We start from the raw sequence: 24456 nt of genomic DNA on the forward strand, positions 1-24456 counted from the left end.
CTAGTGATCCCACTGGCCTGTGGGTGCCAAACTTCATTTTTGGCAGGAGAAGGCTAATTCTCCCCAGGATGCTTGTTCCAGTGTGTTTTTCTGTCTAAGTGGTAAGGAATGCATGTCTCTCTGTCCACACCCTTACCATTCCTTGACCGGACTTCCAATCTTTGCCAGTCTAATGGTTGTGAAGTGACGTAAAAATATTTGGCATTTCATTCTGTGATTGCATATTTTCTTGCATATTTATCACCCATTTAGAAAATTTATGATTCTCATTGAATATTTTCTTGGTGTCTTTTCTGAGTCACTGTTCTGTTGCCATGGGAAGAGCTTACATCTGATCCACACAAGGTCGAGACAGTGTGAGAAGCTGCCCTGTGCCCAGTGACCCACCTCCTAATCTTTCCCAAAACAGTTCCATAGGGCCAGACATCCAAAAATATCAGCCTGTGGTGGCCGTTCTCATTCAGGCTGCCACTGTGTGTCTATGCGCATGCGCGTGCGTGCATGCGTGCGTGCGTGCGTGCGTGTATGTGTGTGTGTGTGTGTGTGTGTTTGTGTGTGTGTAGACCACAGGGGTGTGTGTGTGCATGTGCACGTGCGTGTGTGGATCAGAGGACAACCTTTGAAAGTCAGTTTTCTTCCTCTACCATGTGTTTCTGGACTCAAACTCAGGTCCTTAGACATGTACACCAAGCACTTCTACCCACAGAGCCATCTCTGGTCTCTTACCTTTTGTTACCACTTTTTTAAAATCATAACTTTTTTACCTTTTTAGTTTTCCAACCTTACATTTTGTTACCACTTTTATCTTATTGCATATTTATTTGATTGTTGAGATTGGTAATTTTCAAATATCATCTTATATAGTTTTAATAGTTTATAAACTATCTTGGGGATGTCTTTTAAGCGGTCAGTTCTGATTTGAGTTTTACTTAATTTCCCATGTCACCCTACCTGATATGCTGAGAAGTCACAGTTTCAAAGATGAGCTTTGACGTCATTTGATTTTGTCCTGATATGGCTTACGTGTTTCCTCTGTCGGGATCCGGGATGATGTAAACTTTATCCTATAAAGTTCAGGTCATTTCACATCTTAGTGTAAAGTGGTGAACTTAAAACGGAGGCGCAGAGAGCCTGCTTTCTGTGGGCTGGAGAGCTGGTGGTGGCATTGCGGACTGCCAGTGCCCTCATTTGTGCAATTCTGCATCTAAGCGTTGAAGTTAGCCATTCCACTCCTCGGTAGCAGCCTCTCCTCAGTTTTGCCCTTTGGCTTGTGTGTTCCTATTTTGATCTGCTGTTCTCTGGGCTCCAGGCCTCTAGCCTGACACTTGCTCAGCTTGCCTCTTATGACTCATGACTTAAAACACTGTCTCCACAACAGTCTCCTGAGCTGACCTTTGTCTTTAACAATGCTCCAGATGTTATCCAGTTGATGCATTGAAGCTTCCATGCGCAAACGCTGGCTCTTCCCCTACTGTGAGGTTTGGGATGATATTATTCCATTTTGTATTACTCTCAGGAGGCAGACTAGCTTTATAAGGAAATGGGATTTATTTACCCCATCGTTTGGGGTCTGAAAATCCCAAAAGCATTGTACAGGTCCTGATAAGAGCCCCACAGAGGGCTCATAGGTGGCAGAGTGTGTGTATGAGGAAGTGACATGAAACAGGACACCAGAGAGGTTGGGATTCCTTAAGTCCTTCTGAGGATGGACCCTGATATTCCATTTTTGCCTCATTTTTAAAGTTCTCACCATCACCCAATACCATGCAAGGGACCAATCATAACTCATGAGCCTCTGAGGCAGATGTGTGTGTGTGTGTGTGTGTGTGTGTGTGTGTGTGTGGTGTGGTGTGTTAGGAGAAACAACGTCTTGAAACTTAGCAGTGCAGTACCAGAGTCCCGGCCTCACGCTTTTGTTAGGGCTCCTCACTTGCTGTGTCCTCTCCCGTTCCTCTGAGTGGCTGCTGAGCATTGGCTGCTTCGTCAGGTCTTAGCAGAGCGCTGCATCCTTGTGTTTAGACCTGGACTCTCCAGAGTCTCTGCAGAGACCCACGACCGCACCCGTGGGACTTATTTCTCACCTTCTGGAAGCTGCCTGTGGTTTTCATCCCTTTCCCCCTCACCCCAACAGAAACAACATTCGCTTGTCTTTGTGCTCCCAGTTCCCCCTGCTTTGGGGGACTCTGATGAATTCAGCTTTCCTTTCTCTGGCCTCTTTCCACCAGTCTTTCGATAAAACAGTCCACAGAACAGTCTGTTTCCTTTCTATCCTGCTGTAGTTGGGTTCTGATCTTCAGCTGAAGCATTTGAAAAACTTTTCTCTTTTCCCAGTCACCTCCGTGTCTCCCTTCAGGACTGAGGGCCTAAGACTACATCTTACTGAGCAATGCTGCTGGTGACCGGAAGTGCCTGGCTTGTCAGGGAGAGCTTGGTGGCCATACCTGCGGGATGCGTTTTAGGTCTGAGATTATTTACACTCTCGGGAGATCTGAGACTGTTTCTTGCCCTTCTTTCTTCGGCATCATTCTTTCTTGTCTTCTCTCTTTCTGGCCGTCTTTTACGCTCATGCCCTTCCGCCACTCAGTCATTAGTTACCTGCCTTTCCTCCGCTGCTGTTTGGCCAGCCAGCCTACCTTCTTTCTCAGAAGACGCTCATCTTCATGGGTTCTCCATGTCCTTGTTTTGCTGTTCTAAGTGTATGCTTTCAAGTCAATAGCTTCCTGAAACTGGATTGGACCATCCAAGTCTGACCTCGGATTTTTTTTTTCAGGATTTCATAGGCTTCCCAGGTTCAGCATGCCATACTACACATGATAGCCTTTCTGTCAGCACTGTCCTTTCTTGTGAATTTCAGAAAGCCAGATTTTTATTTTAGGTCTTGTTACCTGAACTTCCCACACAGCTCTGAAGTCCACTCTGTCTCCACCAACCCCGTTGTCATGGCTTAGTGCTCTGTGTTCCTCTGGGTACCTCCGTGGTAGGCTTGTCCTGTAGCTTGCTGGTTCATCTTCCTTCTTTGAAATGTATGGCTCTCACTCCTGGACTGTGCACTCTCTGTGATCTTTCTAAACATATGCACTGTTACCTGTGCCTTCAGCCCAAAGTCCCAAACCCTGCAGTGCCATTACAAGGTGCTCATGATAGGGCTCCACAATCTTTTCAACCCTTTCTTTCTGCACCAAATTTGTATTCTCCACATAGCTATTGCTGGAATGTACCATGAGTTAGTGCCCATGTTCTTGTGTTCTCTACATGTATGTGCGTGTTTCTCTACTTCTATCCTTCCTTCTCTTTTTCCTGTTGTAGTCTCTGCAGTTAAAAATATCCATTCATCCACCCATGCATTATTCTACCCATTGATCCAGCCATCTGCCCATTTGCCCATCTGTCCATTTGTCTGTCTGTCTTTCTGTCTCTTTATTGATCCAGCCACCCAAATACCTACCCACCCTCCTGTCCATCTGTCCATTCATCCACCCCATCTGTCTGCTTTACCACCACCCACCTACCCATCTGCCCATCCACCCACCTACCCATGTACCCACCCACCTACATATCCACCCATCTGTCTGTCTATCCATCAATTTATCCATTCATCTACTGATCCTCCCATTACTAAGTACTTTCTGTATTTGAGGACCATTGTTCTTCTTACGTGATCAGTTCTGATCATACCTCTACCTCCAGATAAACCAAGCATCTCCACTAATTGTATGGTCTCTTAGACTTCTCTTAGTACTTCTCAACCCATCCTGCCTTCTGCCAGCACTCAGGTACCTTCTGTGCTGGTGAGCTCTTCTGGAGAAGAACCCTGTGTTTGCTCAGTTTGCTCTCACAAACAGAACCTGACAAACAGGCACAGCGCTATTTGCCGAGGGAGGAGTTTTAGTGCTTGAACCCTGTCCTAGGAGCGGAGCAAAGGTCGTTAGTAGGAAGTCCCATTGTTCTCCTCCTCCAGGGGATGCTTCTAATCTGAGTCTAAGGTTTGAACCTACCATCAGGGAGAGAGACATTTGCCGGTCAGGGAGAGACACATTTGCCAGCCAGGCTCCATGTAGACCCTCTTTTTCAATTTCCTCTTCTATCATGCAGAAATAGAGATGGAAGAACACCACAGAAGTCTGTAGAGACAAGTGACCCCTGGCTGTGTGAAGTGAATCTTTGGTCCAGGTTTTGCTTTTGCTATAGCTCACCTTGTTTATTTACTTATTTTGAGGAAGGTGAATGGTGGGGAGGAGACAGAGGTTCTGGAATCATGGAAGAGAGGGATTTTTCTTTTTCTTTTTCTTTTTTTTTTCCCCTCGAGACAGGGTTTCTCTGTAGCTTTGGAGCCTGTCCTGGAATTTGTTCTGTAGAGCAGGCTGGTCTCGAACTCACAGAGATCCACCTGCCTCTGCCTCCCTAGTGCTGGGATTAAAGGTGTGCGCCGCCACCGCCTGACCGGGAAAGGGATTCTAGAACAGAAGACACACAGTTGGCATTCAAGTTTGGAGAGCCATGTTTTTGAGCTGAGTGTTATGAGATTGCTATGAGGGGAACTGTATACTCATAGTAGAAGCTATTAAAACAATGTGATAATCACAAAGATGAGTTGGCTCTCAGTATCAAATAATAAAATGTGAGGAAGTAGACTTAGGACTCCTAAGTAAGGAGGAAAAAAAGACATGCCGAGGGCACAGCATGGCTGACTGATGTGACTGTGCAGAAAGGAACCGGGTGGACCCTGCATGTAGCGGATCTGTATTCTCTATTAGTCCAAAGATGCGTGGTATGAACGTAGATGGTGAGAGGAAATTGTTGTATCATATTTGCTGGGACTGTCCAGCCATTTGATGGGAACTCACTCACTGCTGCTGAGGACTCCTCCACAATGGTGGGGGACATGCGATGCTTGACATGGGAGGGCTAGCCCATGGGTGCCCCTCCTCAGATGATCAGAATATCAACAGTTATTAAGTCTTTGAACAGTGAGTGTTGAGCATACCTAGGGTCAAGGACCGAGAATCCTTGTGTAGGCAAGGGGACAGGTAGCTCACATCTTTCCTTCACTTAGACTCCAGGTCTCCCAAGAGGGAACAGTGGCCACCAAAGTTCAAGAACTGGCTTCATCTCTGTCTCTGGTTTGAACTTCCTTTTCCAAGAGCGATTCCTGTAGAACTCAGTGAAAATAATCCACAGGGTCAAGAGAATGGTCCTCCACCCGTCCGCAAGGATCGAGGTCCAGTTTCCTCTTGGCTTTAACTGGGGACCTCTGGGCCACACAGTTTGTTAGCAGACTGTTTCATGGGCTGTGTTGTAATGATCTGTTGTTTTCTTTTCAGAAAGTAAGAGCAGCATCTGCTGGAGCCTTACCCAAAAGGAGGAATTCCAAGTTATTTTTAGGTAAAACAGTTACCAATGATGTACTTGCTATATTCTGTCTTTCTGTTTTGTTTTTTCTAGGGGCAGGGATGGGGATGCTGGGTGAAACACTGTCTCTATTTGCCATTTCCCTAGCAGAGAAGAGTACTTAGAGCACGGATTTGGATCCCAGGCATTGAAGCGGTTTTGGCAGCTAGAGAGGAATTATAGTCCGCTTTTGGTTGCTTTCTGTGTGCCTCTGTCTGTGTCTCTCTTTCTGTGTCTTGTTCTGTCTCTCACTATCTCTGTCTCTGTGTTGTCCTCCCCTCACCCTGTCCCATGTAGTTCAGTGGTTGAGTCTATTGCTCTCTACCTTGTGTTTTGAGACAGGGTCTCTCATTGAACCTGGAGCTCAGCAATTCAGTTAGACTGACTGTCAGCTAGCTCCAGAAACCCTCATATCTCTGCCTCCCACACAGGGATTATAACCACCTACACCTATACACAATAAAACGTACACGCTGGGATGTCCCAAAGGTATTAGCTATGGGGTTGGCCTACTAATTTTTAACACCCATTATTAGTTCTTGCCTGCAACAATGATTGTTTGATATTCTTTATTAAGAAGAGCTAGTCTTGCTTATGCAAACAATCGCTGATTTCTAAATTACATAACTAGCCTAAGATTTGTAAAAACATCTGCACACACTATTGTATACATGTGGATAAGTGTATGCATGCATGCCTCTATATTTGTGTATGTATATATGTATATGTATGTATGTATGTGTACTTATGTGGATGTAGGCGTGTGTGTGTGTGTGTGTGTGTGTGTGTGTAATGCACACACATGCACATATTTGACTGAAACCTGGCAGTGTCTAGGAGAACATACTACAGATTGCTAACAGTAGTAGCTCTTTTCTTAGGCTAAGAAGGGCCTGATTTTGGTTTTCTTTTTGCTTATCCTTATTTAAATCTTTTGTTTGTTGAAGCCATAGTCTTGCTACATGGCCCAGGCTGGCCTGGAATTCCTTCGCTCTGCTTAGGTGGTCTTCCCATCTCAGCCTCTTTAAGTAGTGGGACTACTGTGCGCATCACCACACCCAGCTAGCTTTCCTCTGTCACTGTAATGAAAAGAGACTGAGAGATGGGGGGGGGGGGCTCAGTTGGTCCTGTGGCCTGCCGTGCACACGCGAGAGCTTGAGTTTGGATCCTCAGCAACCAAAACTACATAAATACCAGGTGTGGTAGCACATGGATAATTTCAGCACTGGGGGCAGGGAGCGCAGAGAGGGAGGCGGATCCCTGGAGCACACTGTCCAGACAGCCTGGCTGAACTAATAAGATGCTGTTCCCCCCTCCCCCGCCCCCCCCCCCCAAATAAGGTTGAGAGTGATCAAGAAAGACACTTGATGTCAACTCCTGGCTTTCACCTTACATGTGCAAACATGTATGTTCACACACACACGTGTGAATGTACAAACACACAGACATACATTCACCACACACACAAAGAGAAGACATTAATTATTTGAGAAGGGAAGCCATTGAAGCAGACGTGAAGCTAGCTTGGTCCTCAGCACTGTGTGCCACCCAGGGTGTCTTCCCTCCAGCTCCCCCGTTTGTGGTTTTCTTCAGAAGAATCACCTCAAGATTCTTTGGAGTAGCTTTTCTTTACTGGCAACCTTTTCATTGGCTCCGCTCACCCTGTGCCTCAGCCCCACCTACCAACCAGACAGACCAAGCCACCAGAGAATAGCCTAGAAAGAGCTCCGGGGCTGAAAGGGTCAGGCGCATGGTTGTGCGTGAGTGATTGGTCTCCCAAGCGCCTGTGCTGTTATCTAGAAAATGACTTTTTTTTTGAGTTAAATGACCTCAGCAATGGATGTAGAAATCATTGAACAATTTGACCCTGTTGTTACTGTAGTTTCAGTTTCTTGCGACAGGGTCTCATATAGCCTTGGCTACTCTCAAACTCACCATAGTGGAGGCTGACCATGAACTCCCTCTTCTACCACCTCCTTCACCTAAGTGTTAGGTTACTGGTGTGTGCCACCATGGCCAGCTATTTACATGCAAACAAAACATTTTCTTTGCTTCCATGAAGGAGTTAGCTGACTTTTTTGCTTTCAATGATGGTTTTGTAAGATTCTGAGGTTTTATTTTTCTAGTGATTATTTTGATTGCCAAGGTTATATGTCAAGGACTAGTTTTAGAAATGAAGGGGAAGGCAGCCTCGGAGGCCTTGTTGCTGCCTACGGCTGCATTTCAGTGGGGCCTTTGCTATAAGCCACTGTCTGCGCTTCCTCAGCAGTCCAACATCTAAGAAAATGGAAGGCTTCTTCACAGCTCACAGGAGCATTGGATGGTCCCATTCTTGTGTGGACCCAATGCAAGCATTCACAGCTGCTGCCAGTGTGTAATTGCAGTGGCTGTGCCATGCCCAAAAGATGGCACTTCATAGCTCTTCTCTCTTCCTGCTCGTATGTTCTTATTGCTTCATCTTCTGCAGTGTTCCCTGAGCTCTGGTGAATATGATGTAAAAGTCAGATTTAGGGCTGAGCCGTCCTCTGTCACATATTTTCATTACTATGTGTAGCCATGAATCTGCATCTCCACCATTCACCGAGAGTAGCCTTTGTCAATGGGTCTACACACATGTATTTAGTAGTCAGCTTGATTCTGTGTCATGTTAACTAAACAATAATATTCAGCTCCCCTGTATGGCCTATGATATGCCTAACCATACATGTGAGATACGTATATTTTAAGCCAACTTTATAGGATCAGGCAAGGAGTCCCTCCTGTGGAGCAGACCTCTAATCCAATCAGGTAGTGGTTGGTTATCTGTGTGACAGTAATACCCCTTTTGATGTTTTTGCTTATTGAGTACAGCGTCTTGGCATCCTGAAGCATCTTTAACAGATGTTGGTGTTCTGTGTAGTATGTGCTGTCAAAGAGGCTTCAGGTCACCAATACATGGGGGCTGGGATGAGGGAGGCAGATAATGCCTGTTCCCTTTCTCTGAGCTTAACTACATGTGAAGTCCCTGTCTTCTTCACACTCAGGAGACATAGACGAGCCCCACATGACACCGTGATCTTTCTGACACTATGTCAGCTTTGCTTCAGAGCCGGACCGCCCTGGGGTGTGTGTGCAGAGGCTCCTCGTGTTATTTGTTAGGAATTTAGAGAAGATAAGGAGGAGCATGGAGATGCAGGCAGTCACCTATGGTGGCTCTAGAGCATCGTAGCTCTGACCTGGGCTTCCTGAAGACCTCGTTCCGTGGCATCTACTTAATGGTCCAGGAGGTAACTCGCCCAGAGATAGACACTTAGTAAATGCTAGCAGGCTTTTTTCCTTCACTTTATTTATTCATTTCAGATAATATTTGAAGTAGCATTAAGTGAATGTGTTCTCTATAGGAAAGAAATAGGTAATACCTCGTGTGTATGGAGTCCATTCACAAAAGCCTGAGATTTATTCTCTGTTCCTTAAAACTGCTGCGTGTATCATATGTTAATAGTGAAGCAGCTTGGAGTGGAGCAGCTCATTTGAAACCTTTGCTTCCTGCAAAATTCCTTTTGCTTCCTGCAAAATTCCTTCGTTTGCAGTGTTTGCGCATGGGAATGACGCAAAGCTGCCTTTGCCTTGAGAGTCCCCTGCTATCTGTTTTCATTGTGATGCAGAATAAATGTTTCCATACTTCTGCTGTAGTATTGAACTGACCATGTTTCTGACTGAACATTTTCGTTCTGATTTTTTGTTATAGATGATAGAGCCTCAATCATTTATGACACAGTGTCTTAGTGAGGGTTTCTATTGCTGTCAAGAGGCATCATGACCACAGCAACTCTCACAAAGGAAAACATTTCACTGGGTGGCTACAGTGCAGAGGTTTATTGCATTATTGTCATGGTAGGACATGGCGCATGCAGGCAGGAGAAGGGGCTGGGAATTCTATATCTTGATCTGCAGGCAACAGGAAGTGAGCTGAGACATTGGGTGTGGCTTGAGCATCTATGAGACTTCAAAGCCCTGCTCTACAGTGACACACTTCCTCCAACAAGGCCACACCCAGTCCAACAAGGACACCTCCTGATAGTGCCACTCCCTTTGGGGGCATTTTCTTTCAAACCCCCACAGACAGGCTACAGACAGAGGCAGACACGCTATTTTTTTTTTAAAAAAATATGTATGAAGCAAAGGAATTTTGTGTTTTATTGTAGGTCCCAACATTTGTAAATATTTAAAAAGAAAGAGAAAACAAAAGAATCTGGAATTTTGGACACTTCTGGTCTCTTTTGTTTGAATTATTCCCTTTAGGTTTCTTGCGTTGTTTCATAAATTGCCAATCTCCCTTGAGACCGCCTTGTTAAGTTAGTAATCTGTCATTATTTTGGTGTTTCTGAATCTTAGGATTCATAGTCTTTTATTATGTTTGGGTTATGTTTTTGCTGTGTCTTACGTTTTACTTAAAAGGGCCCTGCTTTTGAGAGTGAAAAGCAGAAAAGCAGAGCTACGCATGAAAGTAGGCCAACGCTTCATGAAAGGTAGAGAACCCTTGGTTCTCAGGTGCCTGCTGTCGCCCAGTTATCCTCTGCTGGCCACCGAGTCCGTTTGTTTGTGTGACTTTGCGTGTGAATGGAACATCACTTGACTTTTTTTGTCACCATAGTCCCAAACATATAAACACAAACATGACCTGGGCCGCTGACAAACCTGTGAGGGCCAGGCTGTGCTGTCCATGTAAATATTATGACCAAACATCTCCTTGGGCTGTCACCTAACCTTTACCAGCGAGGAGCCAAGCACAGAGGGTGGCCTGGCAGAGGGTTGGCCAGAGGCCTGTTGTATTTACAGAGAATTCGCTAGGCCCTAGGACAACAGGACTGCTCACGTAATGGGTTCCTTCTGGCTTTCGACATTTCAACCACGGTTTGAGTTGGGAGAACAGAGAGAAGAAGAGGCAATGAGGGAGATGGGGTGGATTTCTAAACAACAGTCCCTGCTTACTGGAGACCTACCTTGCGCTGGGTCTCTTCTCTGCCTCGTCTCATTTCTCTCCTCTGTAAGAGGAGTGCTTCCCTTTCCACGCTGAACATGGTGGAAGTGCGAAGGCTAGAGTCTGTGACTTGCTAAAGTTACAGTAAATGTGGGGCCAGCATTAAAGCCCGCTTCACCACTCTCAAGGTGCTTCTGGACAGGGGAACCGGCTCAGTTAATAAAGGGCTTGCTCTGCAAGTCCGGGGACCCGGATTGGTTCCCCAGACCCTGCCATCCCCATGGGTGTGGTGATATATGCTTGTAATCCCGGCACTGGGAAGGCCAAAGCAGGCATATTTCTAGGGCTCACTGGTCAGCTGATCTCGCTGAATCAGTGCACTTCATGCTAGTAAGAGACCTCTCAAAATACAAGATAGACAACTCATGTGGAATGATACCTGAGGTTGACCTTTGGCCTTCACAAACACACACACACACACACACACACACACAGAGAGAGAGAGAGAGAGAGAGAGAGAGAGAGAGACTCACGCATGCACACACACAATTTGTTTCCTTTGTTCTGCTGAAATTAAGGCCCTAAACTCTTAGTGGAAACATCTATTTCTTTAAAGCCTACAATTCTGTTTTCAGCATGTATGCCCACTCTGTGAGCCTTTATAATGTGACCCAGTCATTGATAAACAAATATGCACCTTTTAGGAAAGATGGCAGGGTCTGTGTCTCCTGGTGTGGGGCAGCAGGATGGTCCTTTCTGTCAGGGTTGGATCTGGTCCTTGGTGTGTTAAGCCTGTGGATTCCCTGTGAGGGTGTCACTGGTTCAAGCCTCCCTTTCCTCACTTCTTTTCTTTGTTTTTATTCTCTCCTCAGATCTGGATATGGATGATGATTTAAATAGTGACGATTATGAATATGAAGATGAAGCCAAACTTGTTATATTCCCAGACCACTATGAAATAGCCCTGCCAAACATCGAGGAGTTGCCAGCCCTGGTCAGTGACACACATGGTTGTGTGTCGTGTGTGTGTACACATGTGTAAACATGGCTGTATGTCAAGTGTGTGAGTGTGCACGTGGCTGTGTGTCAAGTATGTGTGTGCGAGTGTGCACATGACTGTGACACATTGTGTGAGTGTGCATGTAGCTGTAGGTCAGGTATGTGTGTTTGAGTGTGCACATGGCTGTATGTCCTCTGTGTGTGTGTGTGTGTGTGTGTGTGTGGTGGGGTGGGGAAGGCCGGTCCAGAAGAAGAAGAGAATAAAATGGAGCAAAAGCTGGGTGTGGGGGCACATGATTGTGATCCCAGCACTAAGGATGCTGAGGCAGGAGAATTGTGAGATTGAGGCTATCCTGTGCTAAATAGTTCAAGGCCACTCAGGGCCTCATAATGAGACCTGTCTCAAAAAAACAAAACAAAATAGGACCCCAACATAAATAAATAAAAACAGCGAGAACAGGAGTAACTCTCTCCTCTGAGGTCTCACAGAGTGGCCTTTCCTTATTGCTGCCTGACCCCCATCTCTGTTGGGTTTTCTTTGCCCATGGGGCTGGGTTCCTCTAGGCTGGACTGGCTCCTGTGTCTGTTGCTGGGATTGTCAAAGACTGCACCTCACAGGTGCTGGGACAGCTGGAGAGGGACTGTTTTGGTTGGAGGGATGGCGGTGTGTTTGTCAGGTTTTCACGCTGCCTTTCTATGTAAGCTTTTGTTTGAAGAGTTTGCCTGCTGGGACAGCGGCAGCAGCACAGTTATAAAAAGAACCAACTGCTCTCGGCCTGGGGAGCGTGGGGAAGATACGCTCACCTCAGCTTTGCTCCTCCGAGAACCAAGATGACTCTTTCAGATTTTTGGTAGTGAGCTCACCCTACCCTTCCTTTTTCTTGCATCTTCTCGGAGTCAGATTCAGGGAAAGGTCTTGCTTTTCCTGGAGAAACTGGGTGCTGGGCTGGTGATCGGATGGGGAAGCTGCCTATTGTATTTGATTCTAGAGTCCTCAGAGAGGTCACAGGACTGCTGTGATCCATGATGTCCTTCTTGCTTCTCCCTCACTTTTCGTGTGGCTTCCAACACTCTATCACCCTTGTTTTTTACTGTGCACATGAATACCTCTGTTTCCTATAGCCTGGTCCCAGAGAGCAGTGGGGCAAGGTGGGTTAAATTTAGACTGGCCAGTTCATTTCCCCCTCTTCAGACTCTGCCAGAGCCAAAGCCAGGCCTGGGGGGTCCCAGAACCTTCTGATGGACCCTAACCAGCAAGAACCATCTACTCAGTTGCTCCTGCCCAAAGGGGATGCTTGTGCTTAGAGTTTCCGTGTTCAGAGGGACTAGGTTTCTCACATAACCTGTTTTCTTCTGATCTATCACATAGCTAAATTTAAGACCATAGAGGTCAGAGCGCTGTGCTTCTGTCGGCTGCAGCCCTCCCACTTACTAAAATGTAAGGCATCCTTTTCCATATGAGGTGTTCAGTGAGGCTTGTGGAAATGAAATTATGGTTGCTTTCTCGGATTTCCCGTGCTGACTCATATGGCTGTTACCAGGGATAAAATACGTTAGTGGATAAAATGGTCTTAACCTGAAGTGCGCCAGCGCTTGCGTCTCTAAGGCTGAGAGATCTTTTATTTTTATTTTATGTGCATTGGTGGTTTGCCTGCGTGTCTGTGTGAGGGTGTCAGATCCCCTGGAACTGGAGTTACATTGTTGTGAGCTGCCATGCGCGTGCTGGGGATTGAACTGGAGTCCTTGACCCTGAGCCATCTCTCCAGTCCTTGCTGCCCCAGTTCAGTATAATCCTGGTTTTGCTGTGGGAAGGGAAGCAAAGAAGCATATTGTGATTATGTGAAGGTTTTTATGTGAAAAAATGTAAATATTAAGAAAAAGCCCCAAACCAGGCCTAGTGAGTCAGGCTTGTAATCCAGCACCAGGGAAGCTGAAACAGAAGGATGGCCAGGAATTCAGCACTGCGGAGTAAGATCCTGTTTCAGATGAACAAACAAACAAGCAACAAAACCAAACCAAAATAAAACAAAAAACCCCACCAAGCCAAACCAAAACTCAAAATTCAAACGAACACCCATTTCCCATACACTACTGTTGAAACATTCCTTTATTTAGAGAGTAAGTTGAAAGATGGAAAGACATGCCCTACAAATCCCAAGCCAGCAAGATCCATCAAAATCTTCAATAACAGTCTTTGAGGATACTTAAAAATGAAAATTTGAATAAAGTGTCTTTTTAAGAAATGGTTTAAAAAATGGAAAATGAAAGAACTCTGAAAGCGAGCCGCTTGAGAAGAAAGCCTGGGTTTGCAACCCTGGTACTAGTCGTGGGCTTTAACTACACCCAAGAGGTTAGTCAGTTCTTCTTTACGTGTATTTGCTGTGTTTTTAGTGTTTGAGGACTTTCTTTTGAACTTTTAAATAAAAAGAAAATGCGTAGTCTAAAAACAGTGATCAAGGCATTTTGAGTTACCCCGAGTCCCATCAAAGAGACAGACCACCTCTAAGTGGACGGGCTCACAGGGGGGACCCCAGAGCCTGGCATCTGGTGCCCCGATAGTGGGGTCTTTGCCCTGCTCAACAGCTCTGAGTGGAGCAGGCTTCCCTGAGCTTGCTGATTGCCGTGGTAGACCCCATCATAGCTGAGTCCAGCCCAACCACGAGGTCCCTGGGTGGGCTGGGAAGAAAGAATACTGTTTGGAATTTGCCACACTCAGCTAACATAGATGTCAGAACATCAGGAGCGTAGACAGAGGTGACTGGAAGTAACAGTCAAGCAAAGAGGAAGGACCAGAGCTTGAATATGTGGCCTCTCAAGGGTAATTATTGTGAGGTAATTAATTTTAAGAATGATTGTGTTTAGCAGGTCTAGCAAAATTTCTTAATTTTTCCTTTCCTTTTCTAAGTACTTGATATATAAAAACATAATCTTAGGGCTGGGGTGTGGCTCCCTGGCTGAGTGCTGATTACACTGTGCAATGGCCTTTTGTTCTGCTCTGAGACAGGTCCATGCCCCATAGCCTAGACTGTGAGCCATCTCAGACCTCATGACTCCTGGGTTGTCTTCTGGGATTTGGATCTATCCTCTCCAACATGTAACATCTTTCTGGTGAAAGCATTCAGAATCCTTTGTTATGTGTGAAAATGCGCTGTGTTTGGGTACCCAGAGTTCCCTTACCAGGCCACCTTGTACTCACCAGCCAGCCTTCATCTCTCAGGCTCGATCTCCACCCTAGCTCAAGGTACCCACCAGACTACTAAACTTAATGGGACTAACTTTGTAATGTTCCACGTGTGAGTGAGAACACGTGGTACCCGTCTTTCTGTGCCTGGCTGATTTCACTCAACATAATGGTCCTCAGTTTTATCTGTGCTGTTGCAAATGGTAGGATCTCACTAACTGTCCTAGATACACAGCGTTCCGTTGTGTGTAGGCATCATGCCATCTTCCCAGCCAGCAGTTGATTTGATGGCACTTAGTGTGTCCTCTTTTCTTGTCTGTTGTGACCAGCACTGTGACAAATATAGGAACAATGCTAAATTTCTTAAAATTGAACAAGTAATTCTCAGAGGCTGGTTTGAGCCAGTTCCAGGGAAGCACTGGATTTGAGCCTCTGAGAGCAGAGGTGGAGTCCAGGTCTCCTCGCTTCAATCCAGCATCAACTCAAGGGGAAGGAACTCGGTGTAGGTATAGGATCATTAGCCTGACCTCAGCCACAACCCATGAAAAGGGTGATTTTGGAAGACACTAGGCCAGAGTTTTATGGCAGCCCCAGGGGCTTAAGGAAATATTGTTGGTTGCCGCCTGAAAAGAAATAGAAAGAAATGAGGTTTTATCTGACTCTTGAATGTCAAAACCCCTGTCAGTGATGTGTGTGTGGTGTGTGGAGGAAGTGCCTAGCAGGGTGGAGCATGATCCGGACAGCTGCTGATGGGGATGGGAAGCTGCTTTGAGGATATTGGCTGCCGGGGTGCGATGCACCACACACACATCACTGTCAGGTCCAGGCATGGACTCTGCCCGGTGGGGGGCGATGCACTGTGATGATTGACAGCATAGCTCACGGTAGGGTGTATACATGACGGATGAGTAGGCGTGCCCACGTTGAAGGTCTAACTATCCGCGCATGCCTGTGCCCATGGGACTAAGCTTTCTGAGGCCCCGAAGAATGTGATTGGCTTTTTTTCACTCTGCTACATTTTCCAGATTTATTCACAGTGCATCATATATTGGAGTCCTGTTTCTTTTTATTACCAAATAAAATTCCATTGTGGTTTTTCATTCTATTGATCATTGCTAGGCATTTGGGCGGCTTTCGTTTTGTAACCAAAATGCTGTTACAGCTCTGTCTTACTCCACCCTCTTTTCTGGTTTTTGTTTGTTTGTTTGTTTGTTTTCTCGAGACAGGGTTTCACTGCAGCTTTAGAGCCTGTCCTGGAACTAGCTCTTACAGACCAGGTTGGCCTCGAACTCACAGAGATCCGCCTGCCTCTGCCTCCTGAGTGCTGGGATTAAAGGCGTGCACCACCACGGCCCGGGCAACTCCGTCCTGTTGTAACGTTACCTTTTCCTGTCCCTTGGATGTATCTCTAGCTGTTGATCTGCTGCGTCCTGCAGCCACTGTTTGATCTTTGGAAGAACGGCTGGACTGTTGTGACTCTCCAGCAGAATTTACATTTTACACGAGCTAGGGAATAGCTTGCAGCCTTAGATGTGCGTGTTGGGAGAAAGCAAGAGGGCACCCAGCGGGCGCTACACATCTGCTTGTGAGTGTGCCCATCTTGCACAGAGACACCCAGGCATGTCCTCTGCCAGCCTCACGTACGTGTTAGACTAAGAAGAGCTGGACTGTGTGCGTGCCCCTGACCCTGTGCCACCGGAGTTGAGGATATTGGATATCTTGGTATGTTAGGAGGAAACACAGCCCTCGGGCAGATTCTCGGCATTCCTGTTCATAACTTGCTCCCTCACCCTTTCACCCCACTTGCTAAGTGATAGGAGTTATTCCGTGTGAATGCTAAGCTTGAGCTAATGAGTGGAATGTTCTTCCATGTTCTCAGGTCATCGGCAGTACCCTGAGCTCATGCCTGGGTCAAACCTAGGTAGACTGGGGGAACGGACCTCACTGTGGGATTGAATTTCCGCAGTGAGGCTGCTGCATTTCTAAATAAGCTTCTGCGTTTGCTTCTGGAAGCTGAGTTTTCAGTACCTGGCTCTGTCTCCTAGGTAACGATCGCTTGTGATGCAGTGCTCAGCTCCAAGTCGCCGTACAGGAAGCAGGACCCCGACACGTGGGAAAATGAACTGCCGGTATCGAAGTACGCCAACAACCTCGCCCAGCTGGACAACGGGGTCAGGGTTCCTCCCAGGTGAGAGTCTGCCAGCAAAATGTTTAGCCCCCCCAAAACTGGTCAAAGCAACATCTGATTTTCTACCTTTTCTCTGAATTAGCAGTATTATATTTTCTTAGCAGATGTCTTTTAGAACAAGTGCAGTAAAAACCAGAAATTGTTAACAGAAACAAGTCAGGCTCCGAAAGACAAAATTCGTTTTCTCTCATATATGTACTTAGATTTAAAGCTATTTGAGTGTTTGCACACATATACACATATATGCTGTGTATGTACAGATCCTGAAACTTGGAAGGGGATTGTGATGGCAGGAAGAGGCCTTAAGTGATGGAATAAAGGAGGACAATGGAACACATGCTACGAAAACGGAGGGGAGAAGTGTGGGCATGGGGGGCTGTGGAGGAAGACTTGTTAGAGCTAACTGTGATGACCCACATGCATGGAATGTCCTAATGAGACCCACCATTTTGTATGCTAACTTTAAAAACCATTTTTACAGAAGAAAGAAGAACACAACATAGATAAAAACTTCTTTCTGGACATGCCTGGACCTTTGCAGCTGGCGCCGAGCTCTCAGGCCTAAACCTAAGCCGAGGCCCTGTCCTGCAGCGAGGCTGGTGTTTGCACACATGTGCAGCTCTGCACAGGGACCTTGCGCTTGGCAACACTGCCTCTGCAGTGTGTGGGTGGTCGGACATGCCAGTTGAAGCCGTTGTCCTCTGGGACCTCACGCAGGCGGTAGAGGGGTGGATCAACACTCAGCCTCCTGCTGCCTTGGGGAAGACTTAGCCTGTGCAGTTTCTCCTCAGGCCTGGGCTCCAAGTCTCTGTGGTGGTCACTTGGTGACAAATCTTGTGCTGGCTTCTCCCCTTTCTTACTTTTCTTCCCCATTCTGCTGGGATCAGCTGCACACACCCAGATCTCTGTGTCAGAGTTCATACCAGGGGATCTGACTTGAAACAATGCTAGGTTGTCTCCAGTAGGCCGAATGCTCTTTGGAATGCAGGAACGTCCCTGGAGGCAGATCTCCGAGGGAAAGAGCAGATGGTGCTTAGGAATGTGTCCAGTTTCAGTGACCTGTGACCACACTGCTGTCTGCTGTAGTTTTGGAGAAGGCACATCGCTTCTGGGCCTCATTTCCTCCCTCTGTAGAGAGAAGGATGGTGACACTAACCCTGAGCAGAATTTTCTAGAATTAGGTGGACTTTCTGCTAGCTATGTGACCCACACTGACATTTAGCATTCAGTTTGGGTCACTTACTTTCTTAATTTAGAATCAGAATAGGTATGTCAGTCATCTTTTATAGCAAACGCCCGAGCTAGATCAGCCGTTAGTGGAGGAGCGTTGGTCTTGGCTCGCGGTTTTGGAGGCATCGCTTATGGTTAGCTAGCCCATGGCATCACTGTGGTTGCTTTTAGTCAGTGATGATACAGGTTCCGTGGGGTACCTGTGGTGGTACGGGCTGTTTAGCTTACGGTGGGCTGAAAGGAGAGAGAAGAGGGGTCCCGAGCTCTAATGTTCCCTTTGAAAATGTTTCCCATTGGGTGCTGAAGAGGTGGCTCAGCAGTTAAGAGCACTTGCTGCTCTTGCAGAGGGCCCAGGTTTGGTTCCCAGAACCCACCTGGAAGCTTAAAACTGTAACTCCAGCTCTAGGAGATCCTGTGCCCTCTCCTGTCTTCCACTGGAGACACATACACAGTGCACTTGCATACGTGCAGGCAAAACACTTGTACACATAAAATAATAAAAGTAAATAAAACTTAAAAATAAAAAGTACATTCAATGAATCCAACACTTTCTTTCCAGCTATACTTCTTTTAAAAAGTCTTATCAAGGTATATTAATTACACATACTAATGTTTATTTTATTAATAACCAACAATAATTTAATGTTTATCTTAATGGTGCTTAATTTTTAATACATAATAAGGTTTCATGTTTCACTGCTGTTTTAGTTAGTTCTTTTTCTGTGGTGAAACACCATGACCAAAAGCGACTTGTGGAGGAAGGGGTTTATTTCAGCTTATCCTTCCAGGTAACAGTTCACTGAGGAAAGTCAGGGCAGGAACCCAAGCAAGGCTGGAACCTGGATGCAGGAAGGGAACAGAGACCATGGGAGATGCTGCTTACTGGCTTGCTCCTCAAGTCTTGTCCAGCCTCCTTTCTTATACACTCCAGGACCAGGGATGGTACCACCCACAGTGAGTTAGGCCCTCACACACCAGTCATCAATCAAGAAAACACCATCCATGTTTGCCTGCAGGCCAATCTAAGTTCTCTCTTACAAAAAACCTATGTGCCAGTTGACATAAAGACTAGCTGCATGGTTATGATGTCTTCATACATGTGTGTAACACATATGTGTAACTGGTTTGCTCACATTCACTCCTGTATCCCTCTCCCACCTTTCTACTATTCCCGCGGATCCCCCTCCTCTTCTAGACCAGTCCCTTCTGCTTTAATGCCTTCTCTTTTGGGACTCTATGAGTTTAATCAAGGCTGTTTAGAGGAACATGGGTGAAGGGTTATTTATGGGAGTGAGGGAACCTCACCAATGAGTAGGCCACTGAAGAATATGGCTTTTCCTTCCCGAGCAACCATTAATTGCTTATAAGTTCTCAGGGAGGGGCAGGGCTCATGAGCACCTTCCTACTGAATGCAGGAATGGGCCCAATCTTGTCACAGCCACTGTGACTTCAAAAGTGCATTGGCTGTATCATGCCCAGTGGACCATGCCCCCACAATGCTGTACCTCTCATCTTTCTGCAGTTTCTGAGCCCTAGAAGAGGTGATGTAGAAGTCCCAGGTATGGTTGAGCATCCAACAGTCCCTTGTTTTCAGCATGTGGACTGGTTTTTAGTCTCCGTAGTCCCTGATGCCCACTGCAAAGAGAAGCTTCTTTGACCAGAGCTGACTATATTGATATACCCAGACATAAATACCTAGACAGCTGTTTCACAGCTACATTATGTTGGCTCCCAAACTATGCTGGCTTCATAATACCACACTGAGAACTGTGCCTTTAAGGTATATGTCTTCCTGGGATAGGCCCAAGTTGGACTATGTTTTAACCCACATCGATTTTTACCATGTATGGATAATGCTTTGGAAATGTCTTGCATGTGGGATCCTCCATGTTTGTACCCTGTTCAGGAGCCACTGTCCTGCAAGTGGCAGTTTGGAGGACATGGCCTCTTTCTTGCCTTTGTATAATGTACCAGTTTTCTAAAGAGCCATGTTGGAGGTGCTGATAGTCTCTGGCCCAGTCTGGGAGGCAGGCAAGGTGCTGGATGAATAGTCCCTTACTCTGGAGGGGGAGCAGGAATATCCTGGGGTGAGAACCGAGGGAAGTACTGGCAGTAGGAGGCGCTGTTCATTTTTGGCATGTCAATGATTTCCTGATGTGTTGGCTCTTCTGACTGTTCTCTCCCGTAACTTTCCAGCGGCTGGAAGTGTGCCCGATGCGACCTGCGGGAAAACCTCTGGCTGAATCTGACCGATGGCTCTGTTCTGTGTGGGAAGTGGTTTTTCGACAGCGCAGGGGGCAATGGCCACGCACTGGAACATTTCAGAGACATGGGCTATCCTCTGGCCGTGAAGCTGGGCACCATCACACCTGATGGGGCAGGTGAGTGTGACTCTGCATGACTGGCATTTCACTTTAATCAGCCCATGCCCGAGACTGGGGTTTTACCTCTTATTAATTGTGGTATGAACACTTGAGAGTCCTCATCTTGGGGACATTGATGGAGCTTCTCTTGTGTTTATTCATCAGCCTAAAGCATTTAACCCAGTGACAGGCAGGGAGGTGTGAGTAACATTAGCGCTGTTGTTTATCTCATGGCTAAGGGACCCAAGCAGGAAATAGATCTAGGAAGAGGATGTGCATAGCATCTCCTCTATTAAGATGGCAGGAGGCAACCCTAGAATTCATTGTGGACATTATTAGTACCATTTAGGGGGAAATGACATTATGAGAAACCAGTGGGCTTGGAGAGGTATCTGGCTCAGTGGTAAAGATGCTGCTACCAAGCCTAACAGCTTGATTACGGAACAGTTTGATTCCCGGGACTCACATGGTGGAAGGAGAGACAACTCTCACGTGTTGTTCTCTCATCTCCATATGTTTTCTGTGCCACACAAGTGCGTGTGCGTATGTGCACACGAATGCATGTGTACACACACACACACAATAGATATAGATAGATGATACATAGGTAGGTAGATAGATAGAAATGTGAAAATAAAACAAACAAGCAAAATTTCCTGTGCTATGAGCCCCAGCAATGATGAGTCTCATATCTTCAGAGGGTTCAGCTTCCTGCAAGCACAACCAGCTGTGCTTTCTCTCTGCTCTCAAGCCATCTTCTCTAAATGGCTAGCTTTGGACCACATATGTGCACCTCATTCATTCCTCCCGCCATTTTGTTATGGAAAAGGGAAGGAATACCAGGTCTAGACACAACACTGAGCAGTGGCCACGAGGACCTGTCGTCTTGTTGTCATGGAAACAGTTTTTGATCTCACATCTAGAGCAGCACCCAGCTCTAGTGTCTCCATCTCTTCAGCTTTGGTGCCTGTTCCTTCTCTGCCTTAAGTTGTGATGATGACCATAGAAGACTAACGACGCCCATCTTCTCTCTCTCCTCTTGTGATGACCTGCGATGGAGTTAGCCTGCCTCAGAGTTTATTGGTCAGAGTCTTCCTATTCAGGGTTGCTCTTCAGGTCTCACCATTGCTTTCCTATGAGCTGGCTTAGTTTCTACTCATTTTAAGGTTGAGAGCTAGCAGTTAGGTCTCGCTAGGATTCTTTGGTTTCACGTTTTGAAGAATTTTGCTGCTTTCAGATTTTATGGTATTATTATTATTATTGGTGTTTTGAGATAGTCTCACTGTATATCTGGATGCCCTCAGACTCCCTATGTAGTTGAGACTGGCCTCAGACTTGCTATTCTCATCAGGGAATTACTTGAACTCATTTAAAAAAAAAAGCAATTCAAGGGTGTGAGTTGCAGGTGCGAAACATTTTCCAGCCAAGTGAATGCTCTGTAAACCAAGTCTCATCCTGAGAGTTCTGGGATTTACAGAGGAATTCAGGCTCTGCACTCGAGGTCAGCACTGCAAGGATACTGACAGGTGATGGCCAACACTAACAAGACTGCTTGATGTGTAATGAGTACCCAGTAATGGGGGTACTTGATGCAGAAGATCCGTGTCCTTTAGGGGATTACAGAAAGGTTTGCAGTGCAGGAATTTGTGATGGCTTGAATGAGAAATGTCTCCTGTAGGATCATGAATGGGAACACTTGGTTCTCTGTTGCTGGCACTGTTTTGGGGGAGGTTATGGAACTTTTAGAACATGAAGTCTTGCGAGAGGAAGTATGTCATTAGCGGTGGGCTTTGAGAGTTTATATAGCCTTGCAGGCCACTCTTTTAGCTTCCCCTGTGAGGCTGAGGTATGATCTTTCAGTTTTCTGGTCTGCACACCTGTTGCCACGCCTCCCCACATTATAGATTAGCCCTGTGGAACCATAAGTCCTAATAAGCTCTTCTTTCTATAAGTTGTCTTGGTCATGATATTTTATCATTACTAAAAAGTAATTACTACAAGAAGAGAACACTGCAGCTTAGACTTTCCTATGTTCTGTGCCATCTTAGGCAGTGTTTTATAGAAGCCATGTCTTAGGACTGCGATGAAACACCATGACCAAAAGCACGTTGTTCATCACTGAAGGAAGTCAGGACAGGAGCTGAAAACAGTACAGGAACCTGGAGGCAGGACCTGATGCAGAGGCCTTGGAGGGGTGCTGCTTACTGGCTTGCTTCTCATGGCTTACTTAACCTGCTTTCTAATTGAACCCAGGACCGCCAGCCCAGGGATGGCACCACCCATGAGTGGATGGGCCCTTTCCCATCAATCACTAATTGTGAAAATGTCTTAAAGACTTGCCTGCAGCCTGATCTTGTGCAGGCATTTTCTCAACTGAGGTTTCTTCCTCTCTGAGGACTCTAGCTTGTGTCAAGTTAGCACAGAACAGTGTATGAGAAACCTAGTTCTCAAGATGGCCTGACTGTGATGGTTTCTCTCATCAATTTGACAGGCCCTAAAAATCACCTATGACATGTTTGTGAAGGGTTTAATTTACTGGAAACACTGACCCTAAATGGGACCGCCCTATGGGTTCCAAAGTACAGAACAGGGAGAAACAGGTTGAACAGCAGCATTCATCCCTGTCTGCTTCCTGACCGTGGATGCCACGTGACCAGCTGCTCACAGTCCTGCCTCCATGACTCCCTCACCCGAATGGGACAGTCCCCTCAAATTGTGAGTTAAACCCTTTCTTCCTTAAGCCACCTTTGTCACAGTATTGACCAAGGAGGTTAATACAGTGCCAGCTTCACCTGTCTGCAAATGTGGGGATTTACAATTCTCATACGTAGCAGAGATCCCGCAGAGCATCACATCTGGCTTGGATTCCAGAGTGTTGGCACCTAGGCTTTCAACTGCTTCTTGTGATGTTACCTTTATTACTGATACCTTTTGTTTGAGCTGTTTGAATATCATCTGAGTTCTTCCTGAAGGGTTCAAGGCCTTTGCAAAACTTAGCTATGAGAGGACTTGGAAAACCGAGACTGAGAATTGCTTGGGCATTTGGTTCCTTCAAGCGACTCCAGATTAGAGGTGTTGGTGTCCAGAAATTGACTTGCTAAGGTGGAAATTGTATATATAACAACAAAAAAGACCCTTTGTGAAGCAACGGGCAGTCAATACACCAGAAACTGGTTCCCCTGCTGCTTTGCTAAGTCAAAATCCATCCTGGACTGACCCTGATTCTTCCTTGGCCCTGTGTAAAACATAATACTGACACTAATAGTTTGAAGTAAGGTTTATGCCTCTTTCGTCTTTGGATTCTATACAAAATCTTAAGCTTATTAGGTAAATAAGTATTTAAATAATTAGCTTCTATTTAAGTGGGTCTGTCATAAATAACACAGGTTAATTCTTTCTCCCTGTGTATCTTTACATTTATTAGTGTGTGTGTTCATGTGTCCAGATGCAATGTGTGCATGTGTGTTGATAAGAGGTCATCCTTGAGTACGGTACTTTAGGCACCACTGGCCCCTTTTGGGCCTGGAGCATGCTGATTGGGCCAGGCTACTGGCCAGTGATCTCAGCCATCTGCCTACTTCTCCTCTTCATTGCTGGGATTACAACTCTGTGCCACCGTGTTTGGCTTTCTTACGTGCATTTGAGGATCAAGCCCAGTTTCTCAGGCTGGCTAGGGCATCTTCCCAGCCCCAGGCTCCTCTGTTTAAGTTGTTATCATATCAGTCACAGTAGAGTTGTCACTAGAGTTACATCATGTCTCGCACCTTTTCCAACAAATCCTGGATTTGTTGTGTGATGAATGAGTCTTTCTCTGTCCCACCAGCCAGCTCCCAAATCATGACAAGGAGACATTAATTATAAAAGCTTGGCCTTAGCTTAGACTTGTTTTTAACTAGCTCTTAAGCCGGACGGCGGTGGCTCACGCCTTTAATCCCAGCACTCGGGAGGCAGAGGCAGGAGGATCTCTGTGAGTTCGAGACCAGCCTGGTCTACAAGAGCTAGTTCCAGGACAGGCTCCAAAGCTACAGAGAAACCCTGTCTCGAAAAACAAAAAAACAAAACAAAAAAAAAAAACAACAAAAAAAATAACTAGCTCTTATAACTTGAATTAACCAATTTCTATTAATCTGTGTTCTGTCGTTTACAG

General features: G+C 46.1%; 1 protein-coding gene across 1 annotated transcript in view; it reads left to right on the plus strand.

Moving 5' to 3' along the window:
- Window positions 1-24456, plus strand: part of Usp13 (ubiquitin specific peptidase 13) — a 107081-nt gene that overhangs the window by 23134 nt on the left and 59491 nt on the right. Inside the window, exons 3-6 of the mRNA XM_038347757.1 lie at window positions 5322-5382; window positions 11221-11342; window positions 16574-16716; window positions 20143-20327. Of these exons, the coding sequence (XP_038203685.1) occupies window positions 5322-5382; window positions 11221-11342; window positions 16574-16716; window positions 20143-20327 (511 nt within the window). The remainder of the gene's footprint in view (window positions 1-5321; window positions 5383-11220; window positions 11343-16573; window positions 16717-20142; window positions 20328-24456) is intronic.

Source organism: Arvicola amphibius, chromosome 11 (assembly GCF_903992535.2).
Source record: "Arvicola amphibius chromosome 11, mArvAmp1.2, whole genome shotgun sequence".
In the NCBI taxonomy this organism is placed as follows: domain Eukaryota; kingdom Metazoa; phylum Chordata; class Mammalia; order Rodentia; family Cricetidae; genus Arvicola; species Arvicola amphibius.